Source organism: Saprolegnia diclina, assembly GCF_000281045.1.
Source record: "Saprolegnia diclina VS20 unplaced genomic scaffold supercont1.7, whole genome shotgun sequence".
Taxonomy (NCBI): Eukaryota; Oomycota; class Saprolegniomycetes; order Saprolegniales; family Saprolegniaceae; genus Saprolegnia; species Saprolegnia diclina.
Genome location: NW_008246074.1, coordinates 1,016,573 through 1,032,818, shown reverse-complemented (window position 1 = coordinate 1,032,818; position 16,246 = coordinate 1,016,573). Strand labels below are relative to the sequence as shown.

The window sequence follows — 16,246 nt, the reverse complement described above, 5'->3', positions numbered from 1 at the left end:
CTTACGTAGTCCGTCCAACGCAGTCTCATAACCCACTTATCTATTCGACAGCATTAAAAGTCGAGGATGGCATGCACGGCCGCGAGCACGTCAGCCGGCTACGTAGCGCGTGAGCCTCGTACTGCAAACAGTGCGTGGCTACCTGTGTCAACGTCGGCGCCGACGTCCGTGCCGAGGGCGTGGTCGGGTCTCGCAAGGCGTCGGCGCACTGCATCCACCCTGGCACCTCGCGCATCTGGCGCTGCCACGGGCAGTACCTACATGAGGTGAGGTGGCCACTCGAGGCCGGAAGGGTGACAATACCATCGGTGGGCTTCAAGCGGATGGAAGGCCAACGCTTTGTGGCGCTTGGACGCGGGCTCGGTCGAGGCGTCGTCGAGCGTCGAGCAAAAGATCGCCGACCGATTGCAAAACGTGCAGTGTGCGAGCAGCGCAGCCTCTATCCATAGAGTAAATAAGATCTTAGCTAGTAAGCGGTCGAAGCCGGGGTACCATGGCTGCGAAGACTCCAACCGCTGGCAGCGAGACCGACGAGGATCGTGGCCTCCAGAGCTGGCACGTCCGCCGCATCGTCGTCCAGCACGCCCGAGACGACGCCCTTGCAGTAGGCGGGCCAGTCGGCCTCCGACACGTTGGCGCGGGTGCGGAGCAGGTCGAGGAAGGCGGCATCGACGTCGACGGGCCCGAGATGCGACACTGCTCGCAGTTCGGTGCACATGGTAGCAATGGCTTTGCGTACGCTCTCGAGCGCTTCGTCGGCGCTCCAGAAATGCAGCTACAGAAGCATGAGAGGCGAGCAAGGCTTGTCTTGTGTGTACGTGGCAAAACGACGCGGGCGATGGGTTGCCCCGCCACGGACACGTGCTCAAGTGAAACGACGTCAAGCGCTCGTGCAGGCCCAGCGCAACCTTGTGCGCGCCCTGTGCATGCATGATGAACGAGCATCGAGCAGCATATCGATGGTACCTCGGGGCTCAGCCGCTCGTCGATGCGGCAATTTAAGCGCGCATGGCAGCACTCGCACTGCAAGACGTCGGGACCGTCGTTGACCCAGCCGTGCTGGGCGCACACGAGCAAGTCGAGCTCTAATGGCTTGGCAAACCAATGCAGCGTCGAGAAGGACGCGACGCGGTGCTGGAAGTCGGCCCAGTTGTTTGGCCGGCACTTGGCGACACCGGGCTCGTCCTGCCGCAGCGGCTGCGACGGCGCGCCTGCGCGGCTTCCTTTCGCCGGCGCCGTCGCCTTCTTCCAGAGCGCCAAGGCTTGGTCGACGGCTTCCTCCAGTGCCATGCTCGTTCGGGCCGTCGGGATGTGGTTGTACGGATACATCGCCACTGCTATCCGGATGTTTTGGCAACAGCATCCTGAGCATGGCATGGTACCTGGCATGGTACACTGCCCATGGCAGGCGCGCCCATCGCAGGCCACCGGCGACGGCCACGGGCTCGGAGCCCACTACCGCTGGTGACCTCAGCACATGACAGATCTTGTATACCTGACATTGCGGGGCTAACTTGCCTCTTGCGCCACGAGCGGGCAGAGAGGCACGACGCTTCACCGATCGCCGATCGCCGCTTCGCACGCGTCGCCGGGCGCAGCTACGACACAATAGAGGCTGCTGATGAACTCTCTTTTTACTTTAACTAACCAAAATCTAAGCGTACGTGCCCTCCAGCATGACGTCGTCAATCTTGAGGATCATGCGCACGACCTGCGTCGCGAGCTGCAGCTGCTGCTGCTTCCCGATCAGCGTCTCAAACACGTGCTGGTCCTTCATATCATACGTGCCCGTCGCGTTGCAGTCAATGCCGAGGCGCGGGTTCTTCTCGCTGAGCTGCTTGGCGCGGACGGCCGAGAGCGAGTCGATCGGGCTCAGGCCCGCGTTCTCTGCGAGCGCCATCGGGATGTCCTCGAGCGCTTCGGCAAAGCCGCGGATCGCGTACTGCTCAATGCCCGTCGTCTTGTTGGCGTGCTCGCGGATCGCAATCGCGCACGTAATCTCGGCCGAGCCACCGCCGTAGACCACGCGGTTGTTCTTGATGAGGTTGCGCGTGACGCACATGGCGTCATGGAGCGCGCGCTTGGCCTCTTCGACAATCATCTTGTTGCCGCCGCGGACGAGCACCGTGATCGCGTCCGACTTGGCGCAGTCTTCAATGATGAGCATGCGTTCCTTGGTCGTGCCAAAGGCCATTTCGCGGACGACGCCGGCGTGGCCGAGCTTGTCGGCCGTGAGCTCCGAGAAGCGCGGCACGATACGGCCGCCGGTCGCGATCGCAATGAGCTCGAGCTCGACACCGCCCACCCAGCGCACGGCCGGGAGTTCGTTTTGAAGGAGCAAATGGTTGGCTTCGTCGTCAAAGCCCCATTGGCAAATGACGAGGTTGGCGCCCGAGTCCTTGACCTGCTTGATCATGGTACGGAAGTAGTCCTGCTCTTGCGAGTAGAGGGCCTCGTACGCCTCGACGGTCGTAATGTCGAGCTTGTGCTTCGTCTTGGGTTTCGGGGGCTCGAACGGGCACGTGAGAATGCACATCTTGGCGTCGCGGACTTCCTTGGCCATCTGCGGGTGCGAAAAGTCCTTGTCGACCACGATACCGTTGATGAGGCGCGTCTCCTCGAGGGTACCGCCGGGCTTGCCCTCCATCTTGATCAAGTCAAAGTTGACGTCGCGCGTCTCCCAGTTGCACACTTTGGTGACGGCGCTGACCGCAATCTCGGCCATTTGACGCTTGTACTTGTTGATGATCTTGCTCGAGAGCGTCGTCATGGCCGTCTCAATGAGCGGCGTCGTGTTGTCCTTGGAGAACTCGATGCGGTCGCTCACCGACTCGAGGTGCTTGACCGCAATCGCGCACGCTTCCTCAAAGCCGTCGGCAATGCGCATCGGGTGGAGGCCACGCGCGAGGAGCTTCTCGGCCTGCTCCAAGAGCGCGCCGGCGAGCACGACCACGCCCGTGGTACCGTCGCCAATCTCGTCGTCCTGCGACTGCGAGAGCTCGACGAGCAAGTGGGCAACGCGGTGCTCGACCTGCATCTGCTGCAGGATCGTCGCGCCGTCGTTCGAGATGGTCACGTCGCCATCCTGGCTCACGAGCATCTTGTCCATGCCTAGCCAATATGGTCATAAGCCTTATTCGCAGGCGAAGCGGGCGTACCCTTGGGGCCGAGCGACGTGCGGAGGAGGCTCGTCACCGTGCGCGCCGCCAAGATGTTGCTCTACGCAGTCAGCAGCATGAGCTTCGAGGCCATGCCATGCAGCCGTCTACCTTGATGGCGTCGATACCCTTGATGCGCTCCGTCTTCTCTTGATCTCTCAAGATGATGAAGGGGCGGCCATACTCGTCAAATACCATCGACATGTTGCTTGGGTCCGATCGTAGATGCTAAGAACTACACAGCCACTTATCATGCGCTCAAGCCCCCCGTTGACTTCGTTGCATAAAAATACGGTGCCCCGGTCCCTCTTTTTTGCATTTTCAAAGATCTCACTCGGTATTTGTATATGAATAAACTTTTAATTCTATTACATCCTGGATTCCCATTAAATACGAATGGTGCCCCGGGCTCCCTTCATATCCGGAATGTGCCGGATAGCAAACGCCCCTCGGCGCCGCCGCTATTCCCAAGATCGTCTCAATATATCGCACAGGTTGAGTTGGGACATGGCGCCTGATGGGCAACCGACCAGGCGCGGGAATATCGATGCAAAGCGTACTCGCGTACAAGCTTCGAAGCTTGGATAGAATTGGTATTGGCATCGGTACTTGGGTTAATGCAGCTCCAGTCGCTGGGTCAACAAGCTTGGACGCATGCGAGACTCGGTCTCGTGGCCATCACCGAGGTCCCTGTGTACGAAGAAGCGCTTGATCCGCGAGGTGTCGCCAACCATGCTGTTATCGTGCCGAGTGTTCGCGATGCATCGATGGGTCGGACTGTTGTGCGTTTCTATGATATGACGACAACGCAGCCTGGTTCCATCAGGTCCTTTCTTCTTCAACTTCAACGTCCATCTCGTGGCTGCAAGGATCCTCCTTCTTTTCACCTTTGATGCACCGTCGCTCGTCCTTCCTACGCGAGTCCTACGCGAGTCCTACACAGCGTGCAAGCGCAATTCTACGCTATACCTTGAGAGCGTGTTGCGTCGAACCTCGTGCGAACCCCAGCGACCAAGAAGCATTCGTTGGCCGATCCTAGATTTCGCGAACCGCCGATTCTGCTCAGAAAGGCGACGCTTCTTTTGGGTAACAGCGTCTGCATCTGTCCGTCCTTTGGCGCCCGCTCCGACCGAGTAAACGCAACAAAGGGTATTGCAACGTCACGGCAGCCTTGTCGACCGCGGATACTGTCCAGGCTGGATTGAGACAGAAGTGAGAATATATATTTCCACGTGGTGCGCTGCGATGGCACTCGGAATCTCAGTTTGCATTTTGAGCAGCAATCGACAAGACAATAATGGCACCGGTGGTCCCTGGCGCTGACGCGACGCCGCTGAACGTCGAAGAGTTTGAGACGTACGCGCGCACGTACCTCCCGAAGAAGACGCTCGACTACTACATCTCGGGCGCCGACGACATGGGTACGACATATACGTCACAAGCCACATGATGGGGCTCATGACGCTTGAGCGTAGTGACGCTCAAGGAGAACCGCCTCGCCTTCACGCGCCTCAAGCTCATGCCGCGCGTCCTCCGCGACGTGCGCAACATTGACACATCGACGACGCTCCTCGGGTCGCCGATTGCGACGCCAGTCTGCATCGCGCCCAGTGCCATGCAGCGCATGGCCCACCCGGACGGCGAGCTCGCGAGTTCGGCCGCCGCGGCTGCCAAGAAGACGTGCTACACGCTCAGCACGATCAGCACAACGAGCCTCGAAGATGTCGCAGTCTCGAACGGTGACGGCCTGCGCTGGTACCAGCTCTACGTCTTCAAGGTAGATTGGATCTCTTCCATGACCATGAAGCTTACGTTGCGAGGATGTAGGATCGTGAGCTCACGCGCGACTTGGTCGTTCGCGCCGAGAAGGCTGGCTACAAGGCGCTCGTGCTCACGGTCGACACGCCCATCTTGGGGTCCCGCGAGCCCGACCACCGCAACAACTTTGCGTTGCCCAAGTACGTATCCCTACCTCTCGATCGTGGCAGAGCGCTGGGATTGATGTTGATGGGCAGCCACTTGACGATGGCCAACTTTACGCACGGCAAGCACGCGCACCGCATGAACGAAGTCGGGCTCTCGCAGTACACGAAGGAGCTCTTTGACCTCAACATTACGTGGAACGACGTCGCATGGCTTCAGAGCATCACGACGCTGCCCGTCGTCGTCAAGGGTATTCTCACGCCCGAAGACGCTGTCATGGCCTGCGACGTGGGCTGCAAGGGCATCCTCGTCTCCAACCACGGCGCCCGGTAGATGCAGCTCTCGTCCAAAGACGGCGAATGTTGACATTGGGCTCGTAGGCAACTGGATACGGTGCCGGCGACCATCGAAGTGCTGCCCGCGATTGTCGAGGCGGTCCAAGGCCGCGCCGAAGTCTACCTGGATGGTGGTGTCCGCCGCGGTACTGATGTCTTCAAGGTAAGAGACTTGGCCGTCGTTGTATCAAGCTGATACATTGATATTTGCGTAGGCACTGGCACTTGGCGCCCGCGCCGTCTTCCTCGGCCGCCCGACGCTCTGGGGCTTGGCACACAGCGTACGACAACACCTCTTGGTGCATTCGGTCGCTCATGGCTCGGTATAGGGCCAACAAGGTGTGGAGGACGTCATTGACATGCTCACGAGCGAGCTCGCGCACGCCATGATGTTTTCTGCGACGACGACGCTGGCCGACATTGGGTACGTCGCTGCTGTCACCTTGTCTTCTTGGCCCATGCTGCGCGTGTAGCCCCAGCTATGTCCGTCACGAAGCGTACTTTCGCCAAGCCGCCAAGTTGTGATCGCGAAGTGTGGTGATAATGTATACACACGTTTTGGTGCGTTGATCAGTCAGAAACCTGCTTCATTTGCAGTGGCCCATCACGCGATGCCCTTGTGATACGAGTTCCTTGTGCAATGAGCTTGGCTTGTCGAGGGCGCTCGGGTCAAAGATCTGACTGGCGATGCAGCTACCGGTAGCAACGATGCAAGTTGTCAGAGCTCGTTGACGGAGGACCCACGGGCTTTCACTGCTCCGAAGGACCGGGACCACGCCTAGTACCTTCCGAGATGAGGCGCATCCGGACAGTAAGTTCAAGAAGCGTCCAAGGCAAATGACTTAGATTGATCGGTACGACGCACTTGTACGAGGCTGGACATGCACACTGAAACGAGAAGGAAGAAGCGACTGCGACGGAAGCAGCTACGACGACTTGAGGCGCTTGGGTGCGGGCTCGTCGTCGTCGTCGTTGACGGTGTTGCCATCAACGGTGTTGGCGTGGCGGCGCGCGTGGTCGTCTTCGGCGAGGCGGCGCTGGAGCCAAAGCATCATGATCGCAGCTTGATCACGGCGCTCGTGCTGGGGCAGCCGCTTGGTCACGACAACCGTGTCGTGCATGTCGATCGTGTCGAGCACATGTGCGTGGGCCGCCGCAAACACTCGAATGGTGGCGCACACTGGCGATGGGTTGCTCCTCGTCACCATCGTCGGCGAGCGAAGCCACTTGTCAAAGCTCTCGCAGTCGTCGCTGCCAGTCTCAAATGCGACGTCAACTACGGCCACCAACTCGTTTTGCATTGCGTTGTCCTCGGCTGCAAGAGTGCGAAGGGTCGTACGCGCGAGCTCTCGGTCGAATGGCGTCGTCGCTTGCTGCAGGCGATGCTCGAAGGCGCGGTGCAGGTCCGGGTCGTTGTCCCGGTGCAAAATCAAAGCACGCAGAGGGTCTAGCCGACCAGCGCGCGAGCATCTCGATCGTATGCATTTTTTAGTTCAGTACCAAGTCGCGCAGCTCCACCTCGTTGAAGTCGACCAAACGCGGACGCACGAGGTTGAAGTAGCGCCGCATCCGCCGCCACCGCATCCAAGAAGAGAGCGAGTGCTTCCGACGCCGCGCGGCGCGCCATGACCAAGATGCGCGTGAGCGTCTCCGCGTCGAGTGCGTCCACGGCGTGGAAGGCGCAAAGCACGTTGGCCGCATGGCTGGCGACGACCTGGACGTCGCACTCGTCACCCGTATCCACGCTGTCGCCGTCGACGTCGAAGGGCTCAATCTCGTCGCTCGTGGTGGTGGCCTGCAAGAGCGCGTCGAGCCATGGCACTTGGGTCGGCGCCAAGTCCACGGGTGGAAGACAATCTTGGTCTCCTTGATGACGAGCGTTTCCAAGCACAACGGCGCGCGGTACGCGTACACGTGCATATTGAGCTCCGGGGCATCTTGCCGTGCAGCGGATCGTCAAAGAGGTACGACTCGAGGCGCACGGCGTTCGCGAGTGCCACCTGCATGAGCTCCTTCGAGTCCTCGTAGTCCAGTGTCATCGTGGCGACGTGTTGGGGAAGATACTCCTGTAGAGGCGCGATGCCTCCGGAGCCGAGAGCGGGACGCGTGAGCAGACAGCCTTGCCCGAGACTCCCACAAGGCTCGCCACGAGTCGAACACTGCTCGCAAAGTGGGCCCACGTCACTTGCCAGCTCGAGAGGAGCGCTTCGAGCGCCGGCATGAGGGCGTCGACGCCAAAGAGCTCGAACGCACGCTGGATCGTCGACGCGAAGAGATGGAGGTGATTCATGCAAACCACGGTCGCGCGCTTGGCCCAGAAGCGCTTGACGAGGCCAATGTCGCCAAAGCCGTTCACTTGGCGACCAAGGTCGGCCGAGAAGAAGATCCCCGGGCAATCATACTCGTTGCACGTGTACGAAGCGCCACCAAGCATGTTCTCGAGGCAGCGACGGCGAAGCCCAATGTCGGGAATGACCCCGAGAGAGGCGACGCTTGCATGGACGCCGAGCACGCGGGATGAGCCGTGGGCCAAGAGACGAGACATACCTTCGGCTCCGTGTCACTCGGCTCTTGAGCGAGGTTGCGGAGGAAGACCGGCACCTTTCGGTACACAAGGTGCGCTATCACGTTGGGCTCGAGCCCCAGCGCCGGGTGCATCGTTCCACGAAGAATTTGGAAAGAAGACGCGCCGGTGTTGCCGAGGCGCGGGTACACGAGCACAGCGGCAACATCAAAGGCCTTGGACTCGAATTGCGCCGCCAGGAACGCCGTATCTTGAGAAAGGTGGTGCGGAAGGCAAAGATATTCGAGAGCAGCGCCGGCATGGACCGCGAAGCCGATCATGTCATGGACGACCGAAGGCGCTGACGCCACGTCGATCAAAGCCGCCACCGTGGCCTCAAACGCGCGCGAGAGAGGGGGCTCGTTGCGCGGCGGGCGCTGGTCAACGAGTCAAAGACGGCAATGACCACGTGCCCGATCTTGACGGGCGTGACTGACAAGGAGGCGCCGCGGTGCACCACCGCGTACGTGGCGCTTGTCGCATCCGTGACCAGCGCTTTCGAGAAGCCCATGTACGTGGCCGTCACTTGGCCGCCATGATGATGCGTCGGCAAGACGACGAGGAGCGTCCCAAAGCTGCACTTCGTCGGAACTGTCGGTGTCAAGAGAGGTGTCGACGAGGCGCTGCCGACAGCGATGTGCGAGAGCACGGGTGCAAGCCCGTACGTCTCGAAGTGGACGATTAAGGCAGCTTCGATCGACGCAGGATGAGCGTCCCGCCGCATGGACGCGATCGACGCGCCGTGGTCCTTCTGCACATTTTGAGCAGGGACGACGCCCGACCGCCCGACGGGTAGCGCTGCAGCATCGAGACGACGGGGTCGCTGATGCAGCAGTGGTTCGAGTGCGAGTCGAAACCGGGCGACTGGGAGGCTCGGGACGTAGCCGGCTGCGAGCAGCTCCTGGCTGACGTAGGTGTAGCGCTTCGTCCCCGCGAGGAGGTTGCGCGCGGCCTCGTACGGCTCGGTGGCGGCGTCGACGTCTTGCATGCTAGAGCTGGAGCTGGAGCTGGCGAGGACGACTGTGGCGAGCCGCTTTGCCAGCGAACCGGATCCGGATTCGGTGGATCGTCAGGACAGTCGGCGCGGATTGGCTGAAATGACAGAGTGTTGGTCGTTTCCCGCGAGCTCTCCTGCTCGACAGACAGCCAAGCAGGAGACTGCGCTTTGCGGCGCTTGATTCATCGTCCTCGCCGACGATGTTGTTGTGGCAGCCGGTATTCTTCGTCTGATGACGTCGCTTGCTCCAAGCCATCATGATCGGAGCTTGCTTCTGGTGCTCGTTCTGGAGCTAGTACATCTCAGAATGGTTTCCATCTCAAGGCCCCCACCGCGACGAGTTGTCGTCTCTCGTCGTCTCCCTATGGTAGTAGTAGCACTGTAGTAGTACTCCCAGTAAATATAATGATGCTACTCGTATACGCGAAGTAGATACATGCTTCCATTCTCATCCTCGTCGCGCCAATGCCAGGACATGTGCTCGGCCGTGATACATTGATACTCAAAACGTAGCGAGACCGCGTCGTCGCTGTAGCATTCGACGCAGTGTACCGTGCGGTACCGACAGTATTGCCTGCATCTCACATCTTGCGGACATCGAGACGTCGGCCGCCAACAGCACTCGCTCGCCATTTTCAAGTAAATTAGTAGGAAATGAAGCGGCGAGTCCGATGCTGTCGTTACAGTGCTCGAAATCGCTCTGCATCCTACCGAAATCGCGCAAAGCTCTTCTCCTTCGAACGTGCTAGCACACTCGAGAGCAACCATATAAACGCAATTGCTTAGGTCATACAGTGTGAAGGGTAGCAACCGTGAAAGTGAGCTTTTTGCTCTACTCGAAAGCTTTCATGTCGTTGTGCGCGAGGATTGTGAGTCCGGGGGTCGCGCCATTGGTCTCGTAGTCTGTGACCATGGCCTTGGCGACTGCAGCCACCGACACCTAATGTATGTGCAGAGATGAACATAGCTTTTGGATTGTTGGTGACGTACTGACGGGAGAACACAGTGCCCAACGCGCTCCACGAAACGCGAGAGGTCGCCGCGCTGCAACAAGCCAGGTTGAGCGATCGTCGTGCGAGGAAAACTGAGCGCCTTGATGGCGTCTTCTGCGAGGCCCTTCGTTTTGGGGTACAGGAACCACGAGGCCGCGTTGGCATTCTACTTAGTCGTTGTCGAGGTACTTGGAGTCCCAGGAGCGTACCGAGGCCGATACCAAGGCAAAGTACGGGAGGTTGGCGTCCTTTGCAAGCTTGCCAATGTTTTCCACGTACGTCAAGTCGACTAGACAGTCAAGATGACACATTTGCCATGACGAGATGCAGCGAGGGTGCACCTTTGCGGAAGGCTTCGTCCGACCCAGCATCTACACGCATGTCAGACTTCGTCCACGCCAGCGCGCATACCTTTGCGCGTCGTGCCAAGGCAGCAGAACGTGGCGGTGGCGCCATGGCCCGCGACGTCGGCCGGCTGGAGATGGTCGTAGTCGACGACGTGGACTCGGATCTTGTTCGCGGCCGCGCCGGGAAAGGCCGCCGCTAGCGCCGACGCGTCCATCGCCCGACGAGAGAGCGCGACGACTTGCGTGCAGCGCACAGACGCGGCGAGCTGCTTGACGACCTCGCGGCCGATCGCGCCTGTCGCGCCGACAACGAGCGCTGTGTACTCGGCCATGGCAAATTTGGATTTCGGCGTGTCTGATCCGGTTATTGTATCCGGATAGCTAGCTGTTTAAAACATACTGGGATGTTTCAAACTGGCACGCATGTCTTGGCGAGACGACAAGAGCTTCGAGGGGCTCGAGCCCGAGGGCGGCGGCGCCCGTGGCCGCGGGGCCGAGGTGCGCAAGGGCGGCGGGCCGGGGCTAACGTTCACGCGCAACGTGCCAAAGTTCCTCCAGTCGTTTCAAGACCCCGTTGCGCTCGACCACGAGGCGAGCTTGGCCTTGAAGCGGCCCAACCCGATTCCGGACGACGACGACGAGGAGGAGCTCGACGACGTGCAGAAAGAGGCCATCGCAGCGTACGAAGCTGCCGAGAAAGAAAAGAACGAGCCGACCGAGGAGAGCGCGAGCGACGCAATAGCCGCCAAGCCCAAGCGAAAGGCGCCGCTGTCGTTCTCGACCACCAAGAAAGACAAGGACGACAACGCCAAGCCTGCGAAGAAGAAGCGCAAGGCTGTCAAGGACGCCAAGCTTCTCTCGTTCGACTTTGACGACTAGGACCAAGCGATTGCATGGATCACTCGCTTGACCACGGTGAGGACCCAAGCCGCGACGCACATGGCTGCCACTCGTCACTGCACTGATGCCAGTGCGTCGTCTCTTCTCGGTCGTAGGCGTCCGTACTACCCTTATAGCAGTGCCAAACAATAATTCAGTTAGTTTGTAGCATAGATTCGGCGCAGAGATGAGTTGGGTTCCATCGAGCACCGACTCGGTGGTTCCATTGCCACCGCTCATAGGAGTGGGAAAAAAGAGACTGCAAACACGGGCTTGAGCTCCGTACTACCTACTCGCTCCTGCGAACCATGGGCAGGTCTCCGCCGACCGTACCAAAGGCGGTCGACTGGAAGTGCAACTGCATCTTGGCCAAGGAAATAGTCTTATTCCCTTGATCTTGACGGATCAATCGGTTGCGCTCGATGGTGGGGCCCAAGAAAAGCGCCACCAGTCTTGTGCCATGGAGCATACGCCATCTAGCAGTGTCCTTTCGAAGCGACTCGGTGCCAACTGAGGCGCGGCTGATGTTCTGTTCTACAGTTCGAGGACGTTGCCCAACGACAAAGTCCACCACAGGACCCTCCACTAAATGTTCGATGGCACTCCTATTGCAGTAGTAGGGGCATACCGTGGATGGCTCTTCCCGGCCAAACAACGTACGACCGCGGAAGCTTCCTGCTATCCAAGTATCCAAACCGCGATGGCATGAGTCAGCGCCTGACCAGGCGACCATGAGACGGAGACGCCACGTCGTCGTCAGCACCTGTCTCATTTGGTCGTCCCCACAACCGAGTCATATCCGGACCATCGATACAAATTGGCTGTGCTTGCTGGATTCAAAGCTTTCGTATCCGGATGCATAGATCCGCCGTTGACAACATATAGCTGCATGATGTCCTGCACGTGCTGGTCGGATGGCGCATTCATCCGGATAAACGTCCGGAAGAAGCGAATTGAACATTCCAAGCACACGTTTGCACAACCACGAAGCGACCAAAAGAATAAGCTGTCGGCAGCGGGCTATAAGATCCTCACCCCATTCACACTCTACCGCCCGACGAGCATGAAGGCAGCAACAGCAGCAGCGACGACGACGACGACGACGACGACCAAGGAGGACGTGGCGCGCCAACGGCGCTTCTGGGCCATTGCCGAGAACGACGCCGACGACGTTCCGCCGGCGTGGACGCCGAGCTCGTGGCGGACGTTCCCGATCAAGCAACAGCCGACGTACCCCGACCCCGCGGCGCTCGACACGGCTCTCGAGAAGCGTACGTGCCCCTTGCTTGGCAATCGCTCGGCTAACGCAGTGCGGTGTAGTCAAGACACTGCCGCCGCTCGTATCGGTGCAAGAGATTGAGCGTCTCCGCGACCAGCTCGCCGAGGTCGCGGACGGCAAGCGCTTTCTGCTGCAGGGTGGCGACTGCGCCGAAAGCTTCCGCGACTGCAAGCCCGACGTCATCGAGAAGAAGCTGCGCATCATGATGCAAATGAGCCTCGTGCTCGTGTGGGGCGCCCGCATGCCAACTACCCGCGTCGCGCGTATGGCCGGTCAGTTTGCCAAGCCGCGGTCGCAAGCCACTGAAATCATTGACGGCGGTACGCCTCGCCGATCTCATCTCGTTGTCTCATGCTGTCCAATACGTCGGCTAGTCGAAGTGTGCACGTTCCGTGGTGAAAATGTCAACGGCGTCGGCGCGCATGAGCGGACGCCGGACCCGGCGCGTCTTCTCGAAGGCTACTACCACAGCGCCGGTACATTTGTTTTGATTTTCGTCATTTTTGTCATTTTTTATTGCATTAGCCACGATGAACTATGGCCGGCTCCTTCTCGACAGCGGATTTGCCGACATCCACGATGCAGGCAAGTGGGACCTCGGGTTTGTCCAAAACTCGATTCGCGCCGAGCAATATGCGCATATGGTGTCGGCGATCCAGGACAGCTTGCACTTTGTGCATACGTGCGGCGTCGGCTACGACATGAACCTCAAGACCATGGACCTCTTCATCTCGCACGAAGGCCTCGGCCTCGCGTACGAAGAGGCCATGACGCGCAAAATCAACGGCAAGTACTACAACATGGGCACGGACTTTCTTTGGATCGGCGACCGCACGCGGCAGCTCGACCACGCGCACATCGAGTACTTTCGTGGCATTGCCAACCCGATCGGCGTCAAGGTCGGCCCGAGCATGCACCCGTCCGAGCTCGTCGAGCTCATCACCAAGCTCTGGCCGAATCCCGAGGCGACGCCGGGCAAGATCACGTTGATCACGCGGTACGGCGACGCCAAAGTCGCCTCGATGCTGCCGGCCCACATCCAGGCCGTCAAGGCCGCGGGGCTCAAGGTCGTCTGGTCCTGCGACCCGTGCCACGGCAACACGATTACGACCGACAATGGCTACAAGACGCGTCCGTTCAGCCGGGTACGATATCTTGCATGGTGTACGCAACTCGTGGACTGATTTGAGCTCGGTAGATTTTGTCCGAGTTGCGCCAAACGCTCGACATTCATGTCGCCGAGGGCAGCCACCTCGGCGGCGTCCACTTTGAACTCACGGGCGAGAACGTCACCGAGTGCATTGGCGGCCCGGAGCAGCTCGATGAGACGGACCTCACGGCGCGCTACACGACGGCGTGCGACCCGCGCATGAACTACGCCCAGAGCATGGAAGTCGCGTTCTTGCTTGCCAAGCACCTCAAGCAAGCACAAAAGTAACGTAGCAACTTGAATATCCACCACTTTTTTAGACGTTTTATTTTCCATCGATGATCCGACCACAGTAGCGAGCACAGTAAGAGCGACTCGCAAAACCGAGGTGCTCGATGTTACAGTCGTGTCAACTCTGAATCGAGCGTCGTCGTGAGGCCATGGAGAAGTGCCCACGGTTGGGTAGCGTGGGGTAACCCTACCAGCATAACGTTCTGTGCCGGTAGTCAGCAATGGCTTGTGGAGCAACCTCGACAGCACCGAGATTTGCCTTCCTTGAGCCTTCCTTGACGAGGCGACGATTTGCGTTGGTGAGCGCCGGCCTTTGTCGTCATCCAACACGAAAAGACTAGACTCGTAGACTCGACCGTAGACTCAACCGTAGACATGAAACGGCTTTTTTTAGACTGCTGTAGGTTGGAGTGGTTGCTACGGCAAATTGAGCAAAAAGTGCAAATTCAGTCTTTGATTATAATAAAAAGGACACATGTTGTGGCAACCTAAATCTGGTTGTGCGACGCGAGGTGCGTGTAGATGCCGTTGAGACGCATGAGCTCATCGTGCGTGCCTTGCTCTGCGATGCGGCCGCCGCTCACGACGCAGATCTTGTCGGCGTTCCGGATCGTCGAGAGGCGGTGCGCAATCACGATCGTCGTCCGGCCCTTGGCCGCCAGCAGCTTGTCGAGCGCTTCTTGGACGACCTTTTCGCTCTCCGAGTCGAGCGCCGACGTGGCTTCGTCCAGTAGCAAAATCGACGGGTTCTTCATGATCGCACGCGCGATCGCGATGCGCTGCTTCTGGCCGCCCGAGAGCTGCTCGCCTTTGAGACCCACTTGCGTCTCGTACCCGTCGGGAAACTGCGAGATGAAGTTGTGGGCGTTCGCCATCTTGGCGGCCGCTTCCACGCGCGCTTGGAGGTCCGGCACGTTGTCAATGTTGGCGAGGCCGCCGGCAATGTTCTCGGCGATCGTGCCCACAAACAAGACGGGCTCTTGGCCGACGAGACCGATCTGGTTGCGCAGCCACGGGAGGTTGAGCGTCGCGAGCTCGCGGCCGTCGAGCGTGATGGAGCCGGCTTGTTGCTGGTAGAAGCGTTCGAGGAGTGCGACGACCGTGCTCTTGCCGCCGCCACTGGGACCGCAAAACGCGACCGTCTGACCCGGCTCGATCGTCAAATCGTAGTGCTTGAGGACTTGGATGTTGGGGCGGGTCGGGTAGTTGAACTGGACGTCCTTGAAGACGATGCGGCCTTCGATCGAGTTGGGCACGACGCCTTCGTCGACCTTGGACGAGTCGATGATGGGCTGGCGCTCGACGATCGCGAAGATCTCCTTGGCCGCCTTCTTGGCCGAGTCGGTATCACCCATCCAGCCGGCGGTCTGGCCCATGCCTTGGGCTGCCATCATGACGGCCATGAGCGTGCGGATCATCTCTTCAAAGCTGATGGCGCCGTCTTGGATGAGCTTGTTGCCATACCAGAACACCAGCGCGTAGACGGCAAACATGGAGAAGGTCGAGAAGCCGTTCATGATGCCGTTGATGTGCGACTCGCGGACGCCGTCCTTCATTGGCTGCTCGAGCATTTCGTCGTACTTGGCAGCAAGCGTCTCTTGGAGGCCGAGTGCGGTCACCGTCCGGGCGTTGACAATGGCTTCAGTCGCCACCGAGCCCGAGAGCGTGAGGCTGTCGCTGACCTTCTGGCCCTTCATCTGCTGGCTGCGGAACATCGTGGCGATGACCATGAGCGGCAGCACGCAGAGCATGACGAGCGTGAGCTGCCAGCTGCCAAGGCCAAACGAGATGATCATGGCCGCGATGAACGTAAAGATCGTCTGCACGATGCGTGACTGGTTCTCGCCGGCGATCGCAACCACCTTGGTCGCGTGCGTCGAGAGGTCGGTTGTCAAAGCGCCGGTCGTGTGGCCGTCCATGTCAAAGTAGCCAATGTCCTGGCGCATGAGCGCCTGGAAGTGCATGTTGCGAAGCCGGGTCGTGAGCTTCTCGCCAATGTACCGGAACGTGTACGTCTGGATGTACGAGACAAAGAAGATGGCGACCGCAATGCCGATGAAGATGACGGCTTGATCGCGGACGTCCGTGTAGAGCGTGTCGAGGTACTCGGGCTTCTTCGTGTCGATGTACAGCTTGTAGTTCTTCTGCATTGTCGACATGACGTTCGAGATGATGAGCGCGACGCCGGGCATCGAGAAGCCTTGGATGCAGCACGCGAGGAAGCCGACGATGAGGTACTTGCGCTGCGGCTTGGTGAGCTCCATGATCTGGCGGAACGACACTTCCTTCATCTCCGCCTCGATCGACGCCGACGGCAGCGCGTCAAAGTTGA

At 59.6% G+C, this 16,246-nt stretch overlaps 8 protein-coding genes across 9 annotated transcripts; 3 read left to right on the top strand and 5 right to left on the bottom strand.

Moving 5' to 3' along the window:
* Positions 1 to 8: 8 nt before the first annotated feature.
* Positions 9 to 1,322, bottom strand: SDRG_03208 (hypothetical protein). The gene is made up of 6 exons (XM_008608833.1): positions 967 to 1,322; positions 819 to 920; positions 493 to 775; positions 304 to 439; positions 143 to 257; positions 9 to 98 (listed from the first exon to the last, which is right to left on the bottom strand). The coding sequence occupies exons 1-6, from the start codon at positions 1,288 to 1,290 to the stop codon at positions 54 to 56; spliced, it is 1,005 nt and encodes a 334-aa protein (XP_008607055.1). The 5' UTR covers positions 1,291 to 1,322; the 3' UTR covers positions 9 to 53.
* A 294-nt stretch (positions 1,323 to 1,616) lies between these two features.
* On the bottom strand, positions 1,617 to 3,402 carry SDRG_03207 (T-complex protein 1 subunit epsilon). Its single transcript, XM_008608832.1, has 3 exons — positions 3,270 to 3,402; positions 3,159 to 3,219; positions 1,617 to 3,111 (listed from the first exon to the last, which is right to left on the bottom strand). Exons 1-3 carry the CDS (start codon positions 3,360 to 3,362, stop codon positions 1,655 to 1,657), a joined length of 1,611 nt encoding a protein of 536 aa, XP_008607054.1. The 5' UTR covers positions 3,363 to 3,402; the 3' UTR covers positions 1,617 to 1,654.
* Positions 3,403 to 4,435: 1,033 nt separating this feature from the next.
* Positions 4,436 to 6,034, top strand: SDRG_03206 ((S)-2-hydroxy-acid oxidase). The gene is made up of 8 exons (XM_008608831.1): positions 4,436 to 4,579; positions 4,634 to 4,935; positions 4,986 to 5,116; positions 5,174 to 5,410; positions 5,462 to 5,579; positions 5,632 to 5,697; positions 5,746 to 5,840; positions 5,890 to 6,034. Exons 1-8 carry the CDS (start codon positions 4,456 to 4,458, stop codon positions 5,939 to 5,941), a joined length of 1,125 nt encoding a protein of 374 aa, XP_008607053.1. The 5' UTR covers positions 4,436 to 4,455; the 3' UTR covers positions 5,942 to 6,034.
* Positions 6,035 to 6,245: 211 nt separating this feature from the next.
* Positions 6,246 to 8,993, bottom strand: SDRG_03205 (hypothetical protein). Its single transcript, XM_008608830.1, has 7 exons — positions 8,322 to 8,993; positions 7,964 to 8,280; positions 7,533 to 7,853; positions 7,329 to 7,482; positions 6,950 to 7,279; positions 6,756 to 6,863; positions 6,246 to 6,692 (listed from the first exon to the last, which is right to left on the bottom strand). Exons 1-7 carry the CDS (start codon positions 8,965 to 8,967, stop codon positions 6,343 to 6,345), a joined length of 2,226 nt encoding a protein of 741 aa, XP_008607052.1. The 5' UTR covers positions 8,968 to 8,993; the 3' UTR covers positions 6,246 to 6,342.
* Positions 8,994 to 9,808: 815 nt separating this feature from the next.
* On the bottom strand, positions 9,809 to 10,647 carry SDRG_03204 (hypothetical protein; the record flags this gene model as incomplete). The annotated part of the gene is made up of 5 exons (XM_008608829.1): positions 9,809 to 9,916; positions 9,967 to 10,134; positions 10,178 to 10,257; positions 10,310 to 10,339; positions 10,380 to 10,647. 5 exons carry the CDS (start codon positions 10,645 to 10,647, stop codon positions 9,809 to 9,811), a joined length of 654 nt encoding a protein of 217 aa, XP_008607051.1.
* An 82-nt stretch (positions 10,648 to 10,729) lies between these two features.
* On the top strand, positions 10,730 to 11,369 carry SDRG_03203 (hypothetical protein). The gene has a single exon (XM_008608828.1). The coding sequence runs from the start codon at positions 10,739 to 10,741 to the stop codon at positions 11,192 to 11,194; it is 456 nt and encodes a 151-aa protein (XP_008607050.1). The 5' UTR covers positions 10,730 to 10,738; the 3' UTR covers positions 11,195 to 11,369.
* Positions 11,370 to 12,166: 797 nt separating this feature from the next.
* On the top strand, positions 12,167 to 13,948 carry SDRG_03202. Of its 2 annotated transcripts, XM_008608827.1 has the most exons (5): positions 12,167 to 12,465; positions 12,515 to 12,793; positions 12,848 to 12,949; positions 12,999 to 13,618; positions 13,672 to 13,947. In XM_008608827.1, exons 1-5 carry the CDS (start codon positions 12,258 to 12,260, stop codon positions 13,909 to 13,911), a joined length of 1,449 nt encoding a protein of 482 aa, XP_008607049.1. In that variant the 5' UTR covers positions 12,167 to 12,257; the 3' UTR covers positions 13,912 to 13,947. The 2 variants fall into 2 exon arrangements, with proteins under 2 accessions (XP_008607049.1, XP_008607048.1); XM_008608826.1 differs by having other exon boundaries at positions 12,515 to 12,949; positions 13,672 to 13,948.
* A 355-nt stretch (positions 13,949 to 14,303) lies between these two features.
* Positions 14,304 to 16,246, bottom strand: SDRG_03201 (hypothetical protein). Its single transcript, XM_008608825.1, has one exon. It carries the CDS (start codon positions 16,203 to 16,205, stop codon positions 14,403 to 14,405), a length of 1,803 nt encoding a protein of 600 aa, XP_008607047.1. The 5' UTR covers positions 16,206 to 16,246; the 3' UTR covers positions 14,304 to 14,402.

Coding starts and splice junctions, on each gene's coding strand:
- SDRG_03208 (XM_008608833.1), bottom strand. CDS start 1,290: ATGGCACTGGAGGAAGCCGTCGACCAAGCCTTGGCGCTCTGGAAGAAG. Junction 776..818: donor CGCCCGCGTCGTTTTGCCAC/GTACACACAAGA, acceptor ATGCTTCTGTAG/CTGCATTTCTGGAGCGCCGA. Junction 99..142: donor CGGCGCCGACGTTGACACAG/GTAGCCACGCAC, acceptor CGCGCTACGTAG/CCGGCTGACGTGCTCGCGGC.
- SDRG_03207 (XM_008608832.1), bottom strand. CDS start 3,362: ATGTCGATGGTATTTGACGAGTATGGCCGCCCCTTCATCATCTTGAGA. Junction 3,220..3,269: donor AGGGTATCGACGCCATCAAG/GTAGACGGCTGC, acceptor CTGACTGCGTAG/AGCAACATCTTGGCGGCGCG. Junction 3,112..3,158: donor CACGTCGCTCGGCCCCAAGG/GTACGCCCGCTT, acceptor CATATTGGCTAG/GCATGGACAAGATGCTCGTG.
- SDRG_03206 (XM_008608831.1), top strand. CDS start 4,456: ATGGCACCGGTGGTCCCTGGCGCTGACGCGACGCCGCTGAACGTCGAA. Junction 5,117..5,173: donor AACAACTTTGCGTTGCCCAA/GTACGTATCCCT, acceptor GTTGATGGGCAG/CCACTTGACGATGGCCAACT. Junction 5,841..5,889: donor ACGACGCTGGCCGACATTGG/GTACGTCGCTGC, acceptor CTGCGCGTGTAG/CCCCAGCTATGTCCGTCACG.
- SDRG_03205 (XM_008608830.1), bottom strand. CDS start 8,967: ATGCAAGACGTCGACGCCGCCACCGAGCCGTACGAGGCCGCGCGCAAC. Junction 7,854..7,963: donor CGAGTGACACGGAGCCGAAG/GTATGTCTCGTC, acceptor CGCTGCCTCGAG/AACATGCTTGGTGGCGCTTC. Junction 6,693..6,755: donor ATTCGACCGAGAGCTCGCGC/GTACGACCCTTC, acceptor TGGTGGCCGTAG/TTGACGTCGCATTTGAGACT.
- SDRG_03203 (XM_008608828.1), top strand. CDS start 10,739: ATGTCTTGGCGAGACGACAAGAGCTTCGAGGGGCTCGAGCCCGAGGGC.
- SDRG_03202 (XM_008608826.1), top strand. CDS start 12,258: ATGAAGGCAGCAACAGCAGCAGCGACGACGACGACGACGACGACGACC. Junction 12,466..12,514: donor CGACACGGCTCTCGAGAAGC/GTACGTGCCCCT, acceptor AGTGCGGTGTAG/TCAAGACACTGCCGCCGCTC. Junction 13,619..13,671: donor AGACGCGTCCGTTCAGCCGG/GTACGATATCTT, acceptor TGAGCTCGGTAG/ATTTTGTCCGAGTTGCGCCA.
- SDRG_03201 (XM_008608825.1), bottom strand. CDS start 16,205: ATGAAGGAAGTGTCGTTCCGCCAGATCATGGAGCTCACCAAGCCGCAG.